General features: G+C 42.3%; 1 protein-coding gene across 1 annotated transcript in view; it reads left to right on the top strand.

The window, feature by feature from the left end:
* map3k5 (mitogen-activated protein kinase kinase kinase 5) overlaps nucleotides 1-20,785 on the top strand; it is a 186,942-nt gene that overhangs the window by 76,613 nt on the left and 89,544 nt on the right. The window contains exons 7-9 of the mRNA XM_072554378.1: nucleotides 222-392; nucleotides 7,351-7,463; nucleotides 15,578-15,737. Coding sequence (XP_072410479.1) covers nucleotides 222-392; nucleotides 7,351-7,463; nucleotides 15,578-15,737 — 444 coding nt within the window. The remainder of the gene's footprint in view (nucleotides 1-221; nucleotides 393-7,350; nucleotides 7,464-15,577; nucleotides 15,738-20,785) is intronic.

Below are 20,785 nucleotides of genomic sequence, written 5' to 3'. Positions count from 1 at the left end.
CTCTCTCTCTCCCGTTCTTGCTTTGTCTTCCTCACCCACATCCGAACTCCCCACGGATTCAGAGTTCCAGTAAACCAGTGATTCCTATTGAGACTGTTTAAAGTTGTAATTTCAGGGAATGTGGCACATCAGGCAAATTGCACTGTTTCTGAGTATATCGTTGCAAGTGGATGGTTGAAATTTCACATACACCCTGTGTATTTTCACATTCTGTTTGGTAGGAGAAATCTTGCTGGTGACCGACAAAGTGCCATTGAGATATTGTTACCAATGGTACAGTCAGAAGAGCAGGTGCCATCTGATATTTACTGCCTCTTGGGCCGAATCTACAAGGACATGTTTCTGGACTCTGGCTTCCAGGACACTGAAAGCCGAGATCATGGAGCATATTGGTAAGTGTTCACTCCGTGTTACTTGCACTCTAGAGATGAATAACTCTGTGACTTCTTTCCTGACCAGATTACAAAAAGGTGTCATCAACTTTTCTTTTAAGGGGGCCTGAAAGTAGGGAAGAAGAAAGTTTTCTTTCTTAGCTATGCTGATATTCTCATTCAATGGTTAGCTCCTTCCTTAATGTGTCTCTTCCAACTGACATGATCAATCTACAGTGAATTCATTGTGGAAACTGAACAACTTGTTCACTGGTTTTATATTGCTCTAGTATTATGACATGGAGACAGATAGTCACTCTGTCCCTGTATGCTCAACATAGTAAAATTAAAATACTCATTCTCTCTCAAAATTGCCTAACTGGTTCCTAAACAGATTATTTTTGAATAACCAATTCCAGGCCTTGTGAAATTTATAGCTTAAACAAAATAATTAACTGTTTATAAATGATACAGTGAAGAGTCTTGAGTTTGATATTCAGCAGTTCAAGTGATCTTTATAGAATCACAGAATCCCTACAGTGTCGCCGTTGGGCCATTTGGCCCATCTGAAGAGCATCCCACCCGAACTCATCCTCTTAACCTCCAACCCTGTCGCTGTAATATGCATCACCCATAGCTGAACCACCCAGCCTGCAGATCCCTGGGCACACTATGGGCAATTAAACATGGCCAATCCACCTAACCTGCACATCTTTGGACTGCGGGAGGAAACTAAGATATCGAGGGAAAACCCACGCAGACACGGAGAGAATATGCAGACTCCACACAGACACTTGCCCAAGGGTGGAATCAATCCAGGATCCCTAGTGCTATGAGGCAGAAGTGCTAACCACTGAGCCACCTTTATTCTGAGTTCTCTTACCATGCATGTGGCAAAGGCCAAAGACTGTTCCAAATCTGGCTTTCACTTGGGGTCAGTTGCCCTCTTAATCACAGTTCAGATCAGAGGAGAGGTCAGTGAAGCTGAATACAACATTTTTATACCTTTTTGGGTTATCATAATTATATGCACATTGATGTTATTGTTAGTCACATCTCCGTCATCTATGCATTCAATCCAGTAAGCATACAATCCAAGATGGACAACTTTATCAACTGCCCTAGCTCCTCCCTTATTCTCATGATGTCTACCAGATATCTCCATCATCTCTCTTTGGAATCTTACAATGCATCTGACTGTGGCACTCCTTCCCAGATATTTGTCAGCTGCATCACATTATTTGCCAATAACCTAAGTACTCCTATATCACTAAGAACTCTTTCAAATTTGCTACCAACATTAATAAGATAAGGATGGATATTCATTCCTATCAATTGTTATGATATCTTTAAAATTAACTCTAATATAAAGTGACTACTGTTCTGTGACATAGCTGACAAATTGGGAACAACCCCTCTCCCACTTTAGACTGAAAGATCCAACAAGCAGTCATTCTGACTTGCAGTGCAAATACAACCCTGGCTATTCTCATTATAAATGAGTTTTAAACCAGAGTTCAGTTCTTGAATCAACCTTTTACTATTTCTGGTCTAAATGCTTTCCATTCCTAATTTTACTTTCTTACAGTTGTCTGTGGTTGACTGCTCCTAAATTTGTTTCGCACTAATTTCTTGTTTGCATTTCTAAGTTACAATTACCATTAAGTTCAGAAAACTTTAAGATCAGACTTCTCCTCCTTTTCACTAATAACAAACTTGGGACTGTGGCTTAACTACACCTTTCAAAAATACTGCTTAATAAAATGCTTATATGGTTAGAACTGCCTGTAAGAGAAACCCAGGTAAATTCCTTATTGTTTCTTGTCACCAGGACCTTTTATGACCACCTCCAACCTTTCATTATCTTATTCAATAACTCTGTATGGAGACCACAAGTCTGCTACATGTAGCTGTTACCCCTTTCAGCCGTCTTGTGTCAACTTTAAAAGCCCAGGTGGCTGTTTTGTCAACTTTAGTCATGGGCCACTATAACACAGTAGTTTTAGTAAAATATCATTAAACAACGGATAATCTAATTAATGTCTACAATGTAAGCCTGTCCACCACCACCAACAACACTCAAGAAGCTTGACATCATCTGGGATAAGTAAGCCCACTTGATTAGCACCACATCCACCAGCATCCACTCCCTCCACCTTCAATAGCAGCAGTGTGTACTATTTACAAGGTGCACTGCAGAAATTCACCAAAGATCCTTAAAACCTATGATTGTTTTCATCTAGAAGGACAAGGGCAGCAGATATATAGGAACATCAACACCTGCAAGTTCCTTTCAAACCACTCGCCATTCAAACTTGGAAATGTATCTTTGTTCCTTCACTATCACTGAGTCAAAATACTGAAATTCCCTTCCTTAACAGTCTTGTGGATTTACCTACAGCACATGGACTGCAGCACTTCAAAAAGACAACCCACCACCATCCTCTAAAGAGCAACTAGGGACGAGCTATAAATACTGCCCCAGCCAGCGATACCCACTTCTGAAGAGAAACTTTAACGATAACGATCTTTGATTCCAGCCCCCACTCTCACAAAGACAGACAGACAGACATAGATAAGGAACAAATCAAAAGGAAAATCAATGAGATGTAACTTGCCAATTCACTTAAGCTGTTTCCACAATGTCTAGAATCACCAATACATTGGCTGCATTTTGCTTCAATTCTGGAGACAGTGATCAATGTAAATAGCTTCCAGTAGGCTTTGAGGAATATTCATTTAATTCTTATAATGTAGGTTTCATTTTCTGCATTTTCAATGAGCTGATAACAGGTGGATAACCAAGGAACAAACAAACCTCTATCCTGTAGCTTTGGCAGCTACAATCCTGACAAAAACATACAGTTCAAAACCAGTGCACACTTTGGTTTCTCTGTTTTTTTTCAAAATCTTCTTTGTTAGACTGATTGTCCCTATGAATCCAGCGTCAGCATTCAGTCGTCTGCCATCTGCTTAAGCATAATGTCTCTCCAGAGTCGAGATGTCTATTGAGTACTTTAGACAAAAATCAATCTGCAATTAACTTCTAAGTCTGGCCTCACAAACAAATATCGATTTGTTTGTTCTCCCTCTTTTTCTTTTCAAACAAGCTGCAGCTCACAGTCCAAAGGTCACCTACGGCTCTCAGCTCACAGTTCACGGTTCAAACCAAAAATGATGGTTGTGACACTAGCTACAGAGTTACTGTCATATAATCATCACAGCACAGAAGGAAGCTATTTGGCCCATCAACTTCTTTCCATAACATAGAACAAATCTACTATATGTAGCTAACTATTGGGGTAAGAATAGAAGTGCATTGCTATATAATATATTTAGAAATCTTTATTTAGGCTCAAGGGTAAACATATTTCATCAAGCAAAATTGAATTAAGATGCACTTGTCCACAGTCATTTCAGCTGGAAATAACTAAAAATGTGCTCAGACTAAGCCTAGGAATTTTCCTCCTTCTTCTAAATATTTTCAGCCTTTAAGAGTGAGACACTCTGTAACTGACTGTGAGGAACTTTAGTCGTGACCAACACACTTCTCGTGCTTTCCTCGGACTGAGATGGCTGGCAGCCATTCAGAGGCTGGTACCTGCTGTCAGGATCTGCCCCACTTTAAAGGTCCAGGCTGCTGGCTGTACAACAATACTGAATGCCAACAGCAGCGGTGTGTTAAGTCATTTTTGTGGTGGGGCTTGAGTCATGGAGAGCATGATGACCAGCAACCAGGGAGATGAAAGCAAGGAGCTGGGTTTCAGCAGCCCATGTTGCCCCTAGACTGAAACAAATTGAGATTCCCATCCTCAATGAGGCAGGCAGGCCACCCCACCATTGTATTTGGGTTGGCTGCCAATCTTCTTGCCTTCTGGGAACAAATTTAATGGGTTACAGGCTGTGTTTAGACTGTTTGACAACTTCAGGATCAGGAAGGTTGATCTTAGGCCTCCTGCCCAGGATATTCCTGAGGTAGCAGCAAGAGAATTGTCTTTTTAATTTGATTTGATTTATTAATGTCATGTGTAGCTCAGTACAGTGAAAATTTTTGTTTAGCATTTGGTACAGGCACACAAGTGTTTTAGGCTAATATAACAGAACGAAGAACGCAATGTTAGGCTGCAGAGAAGGTGCACTATGAGCAAAATCAACATTAAATTTAAAATTCGAGACGTCCATTCAAAAGTCTAATACAGCAGGGAAGAAGCTGTTGTTGAACCTGTTGGTACATGTGCTTAAGCTTTTGTGTCTTCTGCCTAACAAGAGGTTAGGAGAGATTATGACCAAGTTGGGAGCAGTCCCAAGGCAGCGAGAAGTGTAGATTAAGTCAATGGATGGAAGGTTGGTTTGCCTGATGGACTGGGATGTGTTCTTTGTAGTTTCTTACAATCCTGGGCAAAGCAGTTGCCATACCAAGCTGTGATGCATCCGCATAAAATGTTTTCTATGGCGCAACTATAAAAATTGGTAAGAGTCTTTATGGACTTGCTGAATTTCCTTGGCCTCCTAGGAATTAGAGGCATTGTTGTGCTTTCTTGATTGTAGTGTCAATGTAGGTGGACCAGGACAGGTTGTTGGTGATAATCACTCCCAGAAGCGTGACGCTGTTGACCATGTCCTCCTCAGTAACACAGATGTAGATAGGGGCATCCCCCTCCACCTTACTTCCTGAAGTCAGTGACCAGCTTTTTTGTTTTATTGACATTGAGGGAGAGATTGTTATCTTCACACCATGACACCAAGCACTCTGTCTCTTTCTTGTATTCTGTTTCATCATTGTTTGAGATCTGGCCTACAATGATGAACTTGTAGATAGGGTTCGTACAAAGTTTGGCTGCAAGTCACGAGTGTACAGAGAGTACAGTAAGGGGCTGAGTACACAGCCTTGCTGGCCACTGGTGTTGAGAATTGTTGAGGAGATGCTGTTGCCTATCCTTACTGATTTGTGATCTGTGGGTCAGGAAGTCGAGGATCCAGTTGCAGAGGGCAGAGCAGAGACCTCGGTCTCAGCATTAGGAGATTAGTTTGGTTGGGACTATAGTGTTGAAAGCACAACTGTAGTCAATAGCTAGGAGCCTGACAAGGTTTCCTTATTGTACAGATGTTCCAGGGATGAGTGTAGGGCTCGTGAGATGGTGTCTGCTATGGACCTGTTGCACTGGTAGGCAAATTCTACGTGGATGCTGCCTGATCTGCTGTGCTCTTCCAGCACCACTAATCCAGAATCTGGTTTCCAGCATCTGCAGTCATTGTTTTTACCTTGATATGAGCCATGACTAACCTCTCAAAGCACTTCATAATTATGGAGGTCAGAGCCACTGGGCAGTAGGCATTGAGGCATGGTGCATGTGTTTTCTTTGGCACCGGGACGATGGTGGTCTTCTTGAAGCGGGTGCAGACTTCAGGTTGTAGCAAGAAGAGATTAAAGATGTTAGCGAATACTCCCGCCAGCTGGTCCACACAGGATGTAGGTGCATGGCCGGAACCGCATCTGGGCAAGTCACTTTGTATGGGTTCACTCTCAAAAAGGCCAGTCTAATATATACAGCAGTGACTGAGGGAACAGGTGCATCAGGGACTGTCAGGGCAGGTGACAGCGTTTCACTGACCTTCTGTTTGAAACGAATGTAAAATGCATTGAGCGCATCAGGGAGGGATGTACCTTTTGTCCACTATTCTGTTCTGCTTTGCTTTGTGGCCCATTAGCCTCGCCACAAACAGTAGGTGTCTGTGTGGTTAGTTTGGGCCTCTTGGTATCTCTGATAGCCTTACGGAGATCTCTAATGGCCTTACAGAGATCGTATCCGAATTTCTTGTAAAGGTCTGGGTTATTTGAGTTGAATGCCTCATACCTGGGACTTCAATGGGCAATGGTCAATTTGCCTGATTCCAAGGCATCCAATTATTTGCCCTTTCTGTCACCTTCCCTGCCACTTTTAAGGAGTGGAAAGTATCCCCCAAAGGAGAAAAGAAAATGACGCACCCACTTTTACGAAATATGATGCTCTCGCTCAACACCTTAGACAATTACCTTATTAATGTAATTCTGACTGAAATACAGTGATGACACGGTAAATTAGTGTCACTGCTTATTGCCATTGCAATAGCAGAGAAAATTATAAAATATTGATTTTATTTATTTGCCCCACTGAGTACTGTATACAACTGTATTGTAAGATATGTTGCTGACTACTTTGACTTGCAAATTGAAAAACTAAACCACTTATTTGGTTTTTTGTGAAAGTTGACAATTGTGCTATGGTTTCCCAACTCTTCAACTTTCAATTGTGCTTCTGCTATCCCACTTCTCAAATTCAACTGTAAAATAAATGTGATAGACTTAGTGTTCAGTTCGTAGTTGAACATACACATGGTTCTTAACACATAAGGGTACAACTGAGGAATATGAGAAATGGGCTAAATTGTACAATTTTACCTTCTCCACCGGTTTTGTGAAGTAGACATTATGATAACCACAGGTTGAAATGAACAGTCTGAATGCCTTTTAAGAACACCTTTCACAGGTGGAAGAATAAACATCCCTTTGTTCAATCAGCCCTTAAATATTTAATCTGTCTGTGAGTATACCTCAGCACTGTGCAGTGGGATTGATGGTTTGGGTGGCTGATTGGGTAGGTGAGTATGTGCCCACATAACCTACCCAATGGGGAAACACTTGCTGATTCTCCTTTGGGTACTGGAATACCGGGATTCTTCTTTGATTCAAATTTCCGTACTGCTTAGACCTTTACTTTTTTGCTGCTTTAGAATGAATTTGCAGTGATTTACGTCTTAACTAGATCTCCTGAATAAACACTGACTTTTTGTTCTGGGTGTTCCTGTGTGTGCTGGCTTACATTACATTAGTTATGTTCACTGATTCAGTAAATACTGAGGTGTTTATTCATGCAATTAACTTCCAGTAAAAGGTAGCCACCTGAACATGTAAATTTTAATGTTGGATCTTCTGTTTAAGGTATGGAAAGGCCTTTGAATCTGAGCCAACAGTACATTCTGGGATAAATTTAGCTGTTCTCCTCCTTGCAGCAGGACATCAGTTTGACACATCCTTTGAACTGCACAAAACAGGTAATTCGTTTCAATTCATGTCTATAAAAATGTTTTTAAACCCAGGTTATATAAAGAAGTACCACAGTTAGCTACTATTCAAACTATTAGTTGTCATTGATGCAGTTTTCTTTTAATGTTACATTGCTGGAATGTTTATCAAGATATTTTGGTAAAGACATTTTGGTACAAAATGCCATATCGTCTGTTTGATAGAACTGTAGAACACTGAGTTGAGATTTCAGTCATTTGTACTGACATTTTTCTTAAATCAAATATTTTACCTTTTAACCTTTACCATTAAGAAGCACTGACTCAAAAATAAAATCTATTATGACATGGGGGGGATATCTGAATATTTTTTCCTGCCTTCACCTTTCCCAATTCTTTTTTGCTTTTGCAAGTTTTACGCTTGGAGTGCATCATCTCATACTGCTGAATGGGACTTTTGAATCATTACCGGATAATTTCCCAAATTTCTCTTTAACTAGTGTCACTTTGAATCACTGGCATTTTGCCATCTGGAAATGCCTGAACAGAGACCTGCTCTGCCACTTCACTAGCCACTGGAACATTTCATTAGGTTCCTGATGAAGGGCTTTTGCCTGAAACGTTGATTTCGAAGCTACTTGGATGCTGCCTGAACTGCTGTGCTCTTCCAGCACCACGAATCCAGAGTCTGGTTTCCAGCATCTGCAGTCATTGTTTTTACCTCATTTCATTAGCCAGCCCAGTGGCACTGGAATTCCTGGGGCTCTGCATGAAGTGGTGCAGTAGCCTTCCCTGCCATCTGCTGGAGGACCCACTTGTTCTATCCACATTCTGGGATCAGGTCATCATAACTATTAGAACAAGTGGCCTGAACGTGGAAGAGGTGCCAATCCTGGTGCAATGTTTGAAAATTTGAGAACACTTTGTATGCCCAATGGAGGGAGCTCCAAACCCTTTTAGACTGAGAAATTATGAAGCCAGAAAATATTTTTCTCCTGTGGAGAAATGGGGGTCAAATGGGCTGAGCTGTGAAGTTTCCCTTGGCAGAATCCATATCCTCTTCTGTTGAACTGCAGTGAGGATATAGTGTTTGAGTTCCAGTGTACGGGACCTGCTGCAGAATTAGTCAGGGAGGGAAGTCCACTCACATTCCTGTGCACCCACTCGATGGAATTTGAGCGACAGTTTGCAGGACTATTTCAAATATGCATCTGCTTTGAGCTTATGAGGGCTTGGTTTCAGTTGGATGTCAGATGCATCTGCAAAATTAAAAATAAATTTTCTTGACCACAACCACGGAAAGAGGAAGTACTGAAGAGTGACAGGTTCTGTTGTTTGTTTTTTTGAATCAGCACAAAACTTCATGCAGGCACTGAGCATATAAATTCATACCCCCTCCCTAAACCAACATGTCCCACCTCCTCTGTTATAGTATTATGTTAGGGATTCAATTTGGTGATTCCAGATAGGCAGTTGGGGCATAGACCACCTATTTTGTACCTGATGGACTTACCTTGCCATTGAATTGAGTGAAAATGTGGTTTGTCTGAACTTGCCTCTCCAATGTTCAAATCATTAATATACTTATATATTACGCTAAAGTCTTGCTGTGGCTTTGTTTATGGTCTTTGAAAATGTTGTAAATGGCTAACCTATTTTAAATTGGAAGTCCATCAGGTTATCAAATACTCAATCAAATAAGGATGGGTGTATATCTAAGAATAAACATAATGAATATGCTAATTGCTGACATTGCCATGTTGCATCTTGTTTTTGAGTGATAAGTGGAAATTGGGTTGACCAATTTTTGGTTGTAATTTTCAATATCAGATTTCCCTTAAAACTGCAATTTAGGACCATGTCAGCTTCAGAATGTTTAGGGTTGCTGACTAAAACAAATGTTAGAATCCTTTTGATTCAGTCAACTAGGCCTAAAGTGTATTCACAGACCTACATAGCAAATCCAACAAAATCTGGGAAAAGACTCTGCTATAATATTGATTCTGTGCTAATTGCTAGTTATGTATCATCCAGTTAATTGTAATATGCACTAAATGGATAGATCTTTATATGAATTGATTGGCGGGTGATGCAGCAAGTTTCCTCGCAGTTGGAGTGACCATTTAAGAAGGAAAAGAATGAGAAAATTATTCAAATGTATTTTTGGACTATAGCTATCATTTAACAAAAAGATGAAGCACCAAGATGATTGCCCTTGAGATGGTAACAGTGACTTGCCTTCTTGAAATGATACAGTCCATGTGGCTTACCTACAGTGCCACTGCTGTTGGAGATAATTCCAGGTTTTTGATCCAGGGATGTTAAAGGACCAAATCAGGTGGCATTGACTTGAATGGTGTTCCACCTCACTGGGGTAGCTCGCTGGAAATCAAACTCCATTTTCCCTGGAGTCATCACAGCATTTAAAGATTTTATAAAAGTACACACAATTGTATAGTTGTAGAATTTTTATCTGTCTATACCTTAATTTTTGCGTGTGAATTTTTTCATATGCTCGTGTGATAGCTCTAGAAATATGGGCATGTAATCCAACATTGAGGCTTACTCGTTCAGGTTCAAGAACTTCTCCTGTTACAATTTTAATGAACCTCTTATCTTGTGACCATATATCAATTGAAATGGACGAAATCCTTCTGATTCATTTGAGGAATCTCTCTTGGCATACAATGAGAAGTCTAATCCTTTCTCCCAATCCTGTAGGCATTCATAAGGGTATGCCCTTACTCATGATTTGATGGTATCTCTCCAAAGCTTTCTGGATTTGCAGATGATATGCAGTTGGCTTCATTTGCTTTATTGCTAAAGGTGTCCTGGAAAATGTTAGACATCAAATGTTACAATCTGATCAGGGTCGTATCTCCAATTACAGTCCATTAATGAGTCAAAAGAATCTGTGTGAACGTATCCAATATTGCTTTAGCACTCGCCTTTAAAGGAATAACTTCTGGGAATTCGAAGGTTAAATTCATAATTATAAGGGTGTATTGATCTCCTTTTCTTTTCAGTAATGGTCCTACACAATCTGATAATATTCAGTGAAATTGTTCTTCAAAGTTGGTATGGGTACTAAAGTTGCTAGTTTGCTTATATGTTGAGGCTTTCCAAGCATATGAGGCATGTTTTATCAAACCTGACCATGTCTTACGAAGTTCTGGCCATGAAAGTGTTGTTTATCAATGCATACATTTTCCGTATTCCAGTGTGATCTGCCACAGGAATTTCATGTGCTACTTATGATATCTTTCTAGGATATCTGAACAGTGCCACTATTTAACAAACAACGATTCATTCACTATCTGCATGTCTGTGAGAATGCCTTTATCTCTTCAACAGAATGCTATTCATACTCTAAAACTAATGATCCCTCTAAATTGCATAGCAGTGCGTGCATGCAATCACTCCAAAGGTCCACAGTCAGTGTCAAAATGTTCATATCTGCAAGGCCCTGCTGTACACAGACTTCAGAGGCCCATGTAGCTGGAAACAAAATGAGAAGGAATGCTATCTGAAACTCCTTCAGCCTCCGCTTCTGTGTGAACAGTCCGTATCAACTTTCCTAACCCTCTGGACCTGTTTCCTGGCCCTTAATTAACAAAGACATGCCAAACGCTTCTTTTGAAATATCCTCATTCTTAACTAGAGCTTAAACTTTCCTGATGGTATTAATGAATCACTAGTAATTAATTTTGTTTAATCATTGCTCTGGTCACCACACATGTTGGAAAAATACCCAGACCCCTGTTCTTACAACCATTCCTTTGTCTCTGTAACCTCAGCTGGACTTTGTGGTTATAAATTTAACTGTTGCTAAACCATTTCTCAGAATTAAATCAACTGCCAAACCCAGATAATGTTTTAATTGTTCTGATAACCACTAGTCCAGACGACAAATCACACTCGAATGGACTTTATACAATAGAACTGGAATATACTGTCCACCTCTCCCATTTACCAACAATTTGGCTTATATTGAACTCTCTGAAGGGAAAACTAAATCCTTCTTCAGCAAGAGTTTGAGAAGCCCCTGTATCCTTAGTATTGTTGCATTAATTTGAAGGAAGGGTTGTTGTTTTCCCTTCAGACAAAAACTCTTCCTAATTCTCATCTCCCATTTGTACTTCTCTATTCACAGCAATGTTTTCCTCTGGTCTCTTAGCTACAATTCAATCTGTGGCCTCTTCCTTTTGAGTTTTCTTTTCTCCTAATTCTAATAATTCTTATGTGTTTCTCCTGCAACTTCCAACTTTCAGAATGAATGTCCCCTATCTTGCTACAATGGAAACACCACTTTCGCTTCCAATTTTCACATTACCCCTCAGTACGTGACAGTCTGATCTGAGGAGATGAGCTTGGTACATTCCAGCTGTTTGTTCTTTACTGAGGCACCTTCCCTTACTATCAGTCTCCCATTTCCTATCCCTTTCAAATTTATGAAGGTAACAGAAGAAATGTTTAGTTTTACAATTTGCATATAATTGTCAGCCATTATTGCTGCTTGTCTAACTGTTGCAACACTTTGGTCCTCAACATAGATTCTTATGATGGAAGGTAGTGAGTTTTTCACTGCCTCTAACAGAAGAATCTCTCTAAGAACTTTAGACATGGAGTTACATACTTGCAAACTTATCATTCTTTGCTGTCAGGCTTTTATTTGCCATTGACATGTCATAGTTATGCTTTTTACAAAACCAGTTCAAATGTTGTCATCTCAATTAAGTTGTGCTTTTACCTTTTTTTTAGTGAGACATGCTATGGGTAACTTGTGCTCAATCAATTCATGGTAGTATTAGAGTCATAGAGTTGTACAGCACGGAAACAGACCCTTCAGCCCAACTTGTAAGGTCAGGCTTCAGCTTCTGATGCTCCAGGGAAAAAAGTTCCAGCTTTAGATTAGATTACTTACAGTGTGGAAACAGGCCCTTTGGCCCAACAAGTCCACACCGACCCTCCGAAGAGCAACCCACCCTGACCCATTCCCCTACATTTACCCCTTCACTTAACACTACGGGCAATTTAGCATGGCCAATTCACCTAACCTGCACATTTTTGAACTGTGGGAGGAAACCAGAGCACCTGGAGGACACCCACGCAAACACGGGGAGAATGTGCAAACTCCACACAGAGTCGCCTGAGGCAGGAATTGAACCCGGGTCTCTGGCGCTGTGAGGCAGCAGTGCTAACCACTGTGCCACCATGCCGCCCAAATGATTCAGCCTCTCCCCATAGCTCAAATTCTCCAGTCCCAGCAACATCTTTGTAAATCTTTTCTGCACCCTTTCAAGTTTAACAACATCTTTCATATAACAGGGAGACCAGAATTGAATGCAGTATACTAAAAGTGTCCTCACCAATATCCTGTATAGCTGCAACATGATGTTCCAACTCCAATAATTAATGTAGTGACCAATGAAGGCAAGCATGCAAAGTACTGCCTTCACCACCATGTGTACCTGTGACTCCACTTTCAAGGAACTATGCACCTGCACTCCTGTGTCTTTTGGTTCAGCAACACTCTCGAGTAACTTACCATAAAGTGTATAAGTCCTGCCCTGATTTGCCTTTCCAAAATGCAAACACATTTATCTAAATTAAACTCCATCTGCCACTCCTCAGCCCATTGGCCCATCTGTTGAAAGTCACATTATACTCTTCACTGTCCACTACACCACTACTATTGGTGTCATCTGCAAACTTACTAACTATACCTCCTATGTTCACATCCAAATCATTTATATAAATGATAAAAGGTAGTGGAGCCAGCACCGATACAAGTGGCACACTACTGATCACGGACCTCCAGTCTGAAAAAAAACCCTCCACTACCATCATCTGTCTTCTACCTTTAAGCCAATTTTGTATTCAATTGGCTAGCTCCCCCTGTACCCCGTGTGATCTAACCTTGCTAACCAGACTATCATGCAGAATCTTGTTGAACCCCTTGCTGAAATCCATATACTTAGCATCCACCATTAAACCCAGGAGGTCACTTGTTCAAAAAACTCAATCATGTTAGTGAGACATGTCCCTCAGAATCCCCTGCACCATCTTGCCCACCACAGATGTCAGGCTTACCAGTCTGTAGTTCCCTGGCTTTTCCTTACCACCTTTTCTTAAGTAATGGTACCACATTAGCCACCCTCTTCTCTTCCACATCTCACCTGTGGCTGTCAATGATCCAGATATCTCAGCAAGGGGCCCTGCAATCTCATCCCTAGCTTACCACAAGCCTCTGGGTTACACCTGATCAGATCCTGGGACTTAACTAAATTTATGAATTTTAAGACCTCCAACATCACCTTTTCTGCAACATGGACACTTTTCATGACATCATTATTTAGATCCCTGATTTCCCTAGCATCCATATCCTTCTCCAGAATAAACACTGACGTGAAATGTTAATTTAGTATCTGCCCTATTTCCTGTGTTTCCACACACAGATGGCCACGTTGCTCTTTAAGACTCCCTATTCTCTCCCTCGTTATTCTTTTGTGCTGAATATATTTTTGGAAAATCTTTGGATTCTCCTTAACTCTAATTACCAAAGCTATCTCATGGCCTCTTTTTGGCCTCCTGATTTCCCTCTTAAATATACTCTTACTGTCCTTATACTCCCCCAGGGATTCACTCGTCCTAGCTGTCTATACATGACATCTGCTTCCTTTTTGTTTCTTGACCACAGCCTCAATTTCTCTAGTCATCGAGCATTCCCTCAACTTACCAGTCTTGTCCTTCATCCTAACAGGAACATACTGTCTCTGGACTCTTGTTATCTCATTTTTGAAGACTTCCCACTCTCTAACTTTCCCTTAACCTGCAAACATCTGCCCCCAACCAAATTTCGACAGTTCCAGCCTAATGCCACCAAAATTGGCCTTGCTTCAATTTAGAACTTTAACTTTTAGATCAGGTCTATCCTTTTCCATAACTATTTTAAAACTAATAGAATTAAGATAACTGGCCCCAATGTGCCCCCCCCCTCACTGATACCTCAGTCACCTGTCCTACCTTACTTTCCAAGAGTAGGTCAGGTTTTGCCCCTTTACTGGTAGATACATCCACATACTGAGTCAGAAAAATTTCTTGTATGTACTTAATAAATTCCTCTAACCCTTAACACTATGGCAGTCCCAGCCTATATTTGGAAAGTTAAAAACCCCTACTGTTTCAACCCTATTGTTCTTTCGGCTATCTGAGATCTCTACACATTTGCTTCTCAATTTCCCGCTGACTATTAGAGTGCCTATAGTACAACCCAAATGAGATTTGTGGGCGGCACGGTGGCACAGTGGTTAGCACTGCTGCCTCACAGCGCCAGAGACCCGGGTTCAATTCCCGACTCAGATGACTGACTGTGTGGAGTTTGCACATTCTCCCTGTGTCTGTGTGGGTTTCCTCCGGGTGCTCCAGTTTCCTCCCACAGTCCAAAGATGTGCAGGTCAGTTGAATTGGCCATGCTAAATTGCCCGTAGTGTTAGGTGAAGGGGTAAATGTAGGGGAATGGGTGGGTTGCACTTCAGTGGGTTGGTGTGGACTTGTTGGGCCGAAGGGCCTGTTTCCACACTGTAAGTAACCTAATCTAATCTAGATCTGGCAGCATTTGCAGATAGGGAAACAAGAGTTAAACTTTGAGTCCAATGACTCTTCTTCAGAAGTCTAAACCCTGATCTAAAGCCCTAAATAAAATTTGGTTCGTAATGTACTGATAGAAGTCATGTTTGAAGTTAGAATCACTGTCACTAAAATTTGATCACAAAATAGTCGCTTGTGAGGGTGTGTATCTGATACCTTTTAAAGACATTTTGTTTTGTATTGAACAGATTTGGACCTAACGACTGGCAGCATACACTTCATTTCAAAGCAATATGCAATTTGGGAAATGATTGATCAAATACTTGAATGGACTTCTATGAAGGTCAACTTTCCAAAGTGTGCAATTCAAAACTTAGGCTAGACTGAAAAAAAAATGGAAACACTTTGTCATTCCTTTTGATCAGTCCAATTGGAACAAACACATGCATATGATTTTTCTGAAATAAGAAGATTCCTGAGGTTGATTTGAATGTGTTATAATATATCGCACCTCTGTCTGTACTAATCTTGGTGATTTTTCTAATTCTGTCCAGGTGTGAAGCTCAGCAGCCTACTGGGGAAAAAGGGAAATCTGGAAAAAATACAAAGTTATTGGGATGTTGGCTTTTTCCTTGGTGCCAGTATGTTAGCAAATGACCCTCTCCGAGTTATCATGGCTTCTGAGAAGCTTTTTAAACTCAAGGCACCAGCATGGTAAGTCTGGATTCATGGCAGAGGGAAATAAGAAACTAGTGTGATTGGAGTCAGTTGGGACTGCTATGGAAGTGGGAAGATATGAGGAATTAAATGAGAGAGAGAGGAGCTTTTATTTGTAATTTCTACGATATACAACTGATACAGTAAAAACAAGACAACATTCCTCCAGAACCAAGGGTGCTATATGGACAGCACAAACTACGCAATCGTACACAGCATAAAGTGCTCTCTTTCTCTCGTGCACTCTCCCTTGTGCTCAATGTCTCTCTCACGCTCTTGCTCTTCCCTTCTTTCTTTCTCTCTCCCCCTCTTTCTTTCTCTCTCCCCCTCTCTCTCTCTTCTCCCCCTCTCTCTCTTCTCCCCTCTCTCTCTCTTCTCCCCCCTCTTTCTCTTCTCCCGTTTTTCTCTTCTCCCCCCTTTCTCCTCTCCCCCCCCTTTCTCCTCTCCCCCCCCTTTCTCCTCTCCCCCCCTTTCTCTTCTCCCCCCCCTTTCTCTTCTCCCCCCCCTTTCTCTTCTCCCCCCCCTTTCTCTTCTCCCCCCCTTTCTCTTCCCCCCCTTTCTCTTCTCCCCCCCTTTCTCTTCTCCCCCCCTTTCTCCTCTTTCCCCCCCTTCTCCTTCCCCCCCCCCTTCTCCTTCCCCCCCCTTCTCCTTCCCCCCCCCTTCTCCTCTCCCCCCCTTTCTCCTCTCCCCCCCTTTCTCCTCTCCCCCCCTTTCTCCTCTCCCCCCCTTTCTCCTCTCCCCCCCTTTCTCCTCTCCCCCCCTTTCTCCTCTCCCCCCCTTTCTCCTCTCCCCCCCTTTCTCCTCTCCCCCCCCTTCTCCTCTCCCCCCCCTTCTCCTCTCCCCCCCCTTCTCCTCTCCCCCCCTTTCTCCTCTCCCCCCCTTTCTCCTCTCCCCCCCTTTCTCCTCTCCCCCCCTTTCTCCTCTCCCCCCCTTTCTCCTCTCCCCCCCTTTCTCCTCTCCCCCCCTTTCTCCTCTCCCCCCCTTTCTCCTCGCCCCCGCCTTTCTCCTCGCCCCCGCCTTTCTCCTCTCCCCGCCTTTCTCCTCTCCCCCCCTTTCTCCTCTCCCCCCCTTTCTCCTCTCCCCCCCTTTCTCCTCTCCCCCCCTTTCTCCTCTCCCCCCCTTTCTCCTCTCCCCCGCCTTTCTCCTCTCACCCGCCTTTCTCCTCTCCCCCTCTTTCGCTCCTCTCCTCCTCTTTTTCTCCTCTCCCCCTCTTTCTTCTGTCTTATGTGCTCCGACAAGCACACACATGGGCACCCTCTTCCTGTCTCCCCTAATGTCCATCCATCACCCTGAATGTAGGAGACTCCCATTGTCCCCCAACCCACTTACTGACAGGTCTCTCCATTGTTGGTGGGCCATGTTCCACTTGCTCACAAGCTGCCTACAGTTCGATTAAGAAAGAGAACTGCCCACTTTCCTGACAAAGATGCAAGCTTTATCAAAAGCAAGATGCATCCTGAATGATTCCCTACATTTTGTGCATTGTATGACCTCAGGAATTTCGAGCCATTTTACAGCCAATTCAATACTTTGGAAGTAAAGTCATTCCCTGTAATTTAGGGAAATGACAAATCCATTTTTCACACTGCCACCTCGCAAACAGCACAATGTTAATGGTGCTGTCAGCGGTATCAGTAATGTTGAGTGAAGGATTTAAAGTTAGAGACGTACAATTGGGCAGAATTAGATGAACACTGACATCTTAGACGGTTGCCAGGTTAAAGAGGGCAAAGAAATGGGAAAGGCTGAGGAACCAGAGGCATTCTGAAGTAAGATAGGAATTTAAGGGCATGCCTTAATGGGGAGCTGAGGACAGTTAACAAACACAGTGGATGAACAGGACTTATTGGGCATTGAGAGAGTAAAGTTTTGTATTAGCTTATGTTTTGGAGGCAGAAAGGTAAACCTGAAGAGCTTTGGAATTTTCATGCTTTTTGTTCCTTCTAGATGTGGATCTGCTGAAGCAGAAGCAGAATCGAGCAACTTTAGGTATAAGTGGGTGAACTTACCATTAGCACTGATATGTCATCAAAGCTTATCTTTGGATCAGATATGACACCAAGATTGCAAACAGTCAGGTTTGGCCCGAGACCATACTCAGGAAGAGTGAGGTGATGAAGCCAGGAATGAAGCTTGTGGCAGGGTCCAGTGATGATGAATTTGGTCTTCCCTAGGTATTTTCAGGAGTATTTTTGTGAATCCAAAACAGTTATAGTGGTCAAACCTGAATTATGCAAATTTCATCACTTTTTGTTGTTTCTTGAACTTAAGGTGTTAAGGATACTTGTGTGTCAAAAATGAAGTACAGTGGACCTCCTGATATGTGCTCATTTTGAGTTCTCAAAGATCCACATTGCTAATGGTCAGAACCATGTTGTGTTGTGCACTGTTTTATAAATCTATCTCAAGCTACTAATCAGAGAAAAGAATGGGTTCACTTAATCTCTCCTTTGTGATTCTGTTGCTGTCCTTCTGTAATTGTCTGAGGTTGGCCCAGACTTTTTCCTGACTGTATTTCACTCTGTCACTCCAGGATACTTTCATTTTGATGGTTATAATTCCCTTTATCCACGGCTGTGTTCCTGTCATTGTTGTTATAAATCTCGCCATCCTACATGAGAAGCAAAGTAGGAGTGAGCCTAGGAGGGTTGACCAGGATATTGGATTTGGCAGCTGGTTGTCACAAATCTGTCAGCATTCAGCTAGGCAGCTGGGGAGCTGGTGCGCTGATCAAAGGGAAGGTGATTGTCAGGATTAGGATCTTCAGATTCATGTTGGAGTGATACACAGACCGGTCAGAAGAATGGGAGCTGAAATGTGACAACTCTTTGGAAGATTTTGCAGCACAGGACCACTGCTGTAGAAGCAGTCCGAGTAGTGGGAGATTCCCAGAAAAGTGGCAAAACCTTTGAAGCTACAGGAAGATTGGTTGCAGGGAACAAAACAAATATTACGTCAAAACTTCTGGCAAAACCCAGTAGGTCTGGCAGCATTGATAGAGAGAAAAGCAGCTGACCTTTCAAGCCAAGTGACTCTTCATCAGTTCTGACAACATTTTTGTTAATTCAAGATTTTAGCTCTACATTTTCCCATCCCTTAAGGATATTTTTCAGCTGTAATAGAATCATTGAATCCGTACAGTGTGGAAGCGCCCCATTCAGCCATCAAGTCCATGTAAACCCTCCGAAGAGCATCCCACCCAGATCCATCCTCCCTACCCTATCCCTGTAACCCTGGATTTCCCATGGCTAATCTGCCTAGCCTGAACATCCTTGGATACTTTTTAGCATGTCCAACCCACCTAACCTGCACTTCTTTGGACTGTGAGAGGAAAATGGAGCACTTCCTGCGCAAATACAGGGAGAATGTGCAAACTCCACACAGGCAGTGGAGGGTGGACTTGAACCCAGGTCCCTGGTGCTATGCAGCAGCAGTTCTAACCACTGAGCCACTGTGCTGCCCCTAATGTTCTTGGATATTATGGTGCAAGATTTTATAAAAAATAGTTTGTTTTTAAAACTACCTGTATTAAAGATTGACACATAAATGAATGCTGTTCACGAAGGAATAATCAGTGACATAATTATATCCAGGATTATGCAATAAAGGAAAGGAGTAAACAGATTTGTAACAAGGCAGATTGTTGTACGCTGTCTTACACAGGGTTTATATTGACTGGCTAGCTTTTTGTAGTTTGTCTTCAGCAGTTCATTTATATATCAGCATATCCTTTTTTAAAATAGTTTTTCCTTCTAGCAACATGATTGAGAGTTTACATTCAATCTAATTAGCTTTACCCTTCAAAAATTGTATAATTTTATTTCGCATTTAAGGCCCTGAGCTGCTTTATTATTTTGAAGAACAAACAGGAGATTTTGTGGTCAGGATCAGGATTCCCGGAAGGTATGTTGCCTCCCTGGTGCCAGGGTCCAGGATGTCTCCGATCGGGTGTATAAGGTTCTAAAAGGGGAGGGCGAACAGCCAGAAATCGTGTTACATATTGGCACTAATGATATAGCCAGGAAAAGAATTGAGGATATAAAAAGTGATTTCAGGGAGTTAGAATGGAAGCTGCAAAGCAGGACAAACAGAGTAGTGTTCTCTAGTTTACTACCAGTGCCACGAGATAGCGAGGCAAGGAACAAGGAGCGGGCGCAGTTTAACACGTGGCTGCGCAGCTGGTGTAGGAGGGAAGGCTTCAGATATGTAGATAATTGGGATGCCTTCTGGGGAAGGTGGGACCTGTACAAGAAGGACGGGTTGCATCTGAACTGGAAGGGGACCAATGTCTTGGGTGGAAGGTTTGCTTGAGTATTTCGAGAGGGTTTAAACTAGTATGGCAGGGGGGTGGGAACCTGAGCTGTATATCGGAGGTGAGAGTTGATGCAGATGGGGCAATAGCAAGAGGTAGACCAGCTAGTGGGAAGGATTTTCCTGGGAAGGAACCAAGGGATCAGTTAAAGTGTGTTTGCTTTAATGCTCGGAGTATCAGGAATAAAAGTGATGAACTTAGAGCATGGATCAGTACCTGGTGCTATGATGTTGTGGCCACAACAGAGACATGGGTTTCTCAGGGGCAGGAATGGTTGCTGGATGTTCTATGGTTTAGAGCATTTAAAAAGAATAGGGAGGGGGGGAAAAAAGGAGGGGGTGTAGCACTACTAATCAGAGAGGGTATCACAGCTACAGAAGCTTCCATTGTCGAGGAGGATCTGCCTACCGAGTCAGTATGGGTGGAAATTAGGAACAGCAAAGGAGCAGTCACCTCGTTAGGGGTTTACTACAGGCCCCCCAATAGCAGCAGGGAGATTGAAGAAAGCATAGGTCGGCAGATTTTGGAAAAGTGTGGATGTAGTATGGTTGTTGTAATGGGTGACTTTAACTTTCCCAATATTGATTGGAGTCTCCTTCGAGCAGAAGATTTGAATGGAGCTGTTTTTGTAAGGTGTGTTCAGGAGGGTTTCCTAACTCAGTACGTTGACAGGCCGACGAGGGGAGAGGCCATTCTAGACTTAGTGCTCGGAAACGAGCCGGGGCAGGTATCA

Source organism: Chiloscyllium punctatum, chromosome 3, assembly GCF_047496795.1.
Source record: "Chiloscyllium punctatum isolate Juve2018m chromosome 3, sChiPun1.3, whole genome shotgun sequence".
Classification (NCBI taxonomy): domain Eukaryota; kingdom Metazoa; phylum Chordata; class Chondrichthyes; order Orectolobiformes; family Hemiscylliidae; genus Chiloscyllium; species Chiloscyllium punctatum.
The sequence above is the reverse complement of the archived record's forward strand: the minus strand, read 5'-3'. Positions and strand labels throughout refer to the sequence as shown.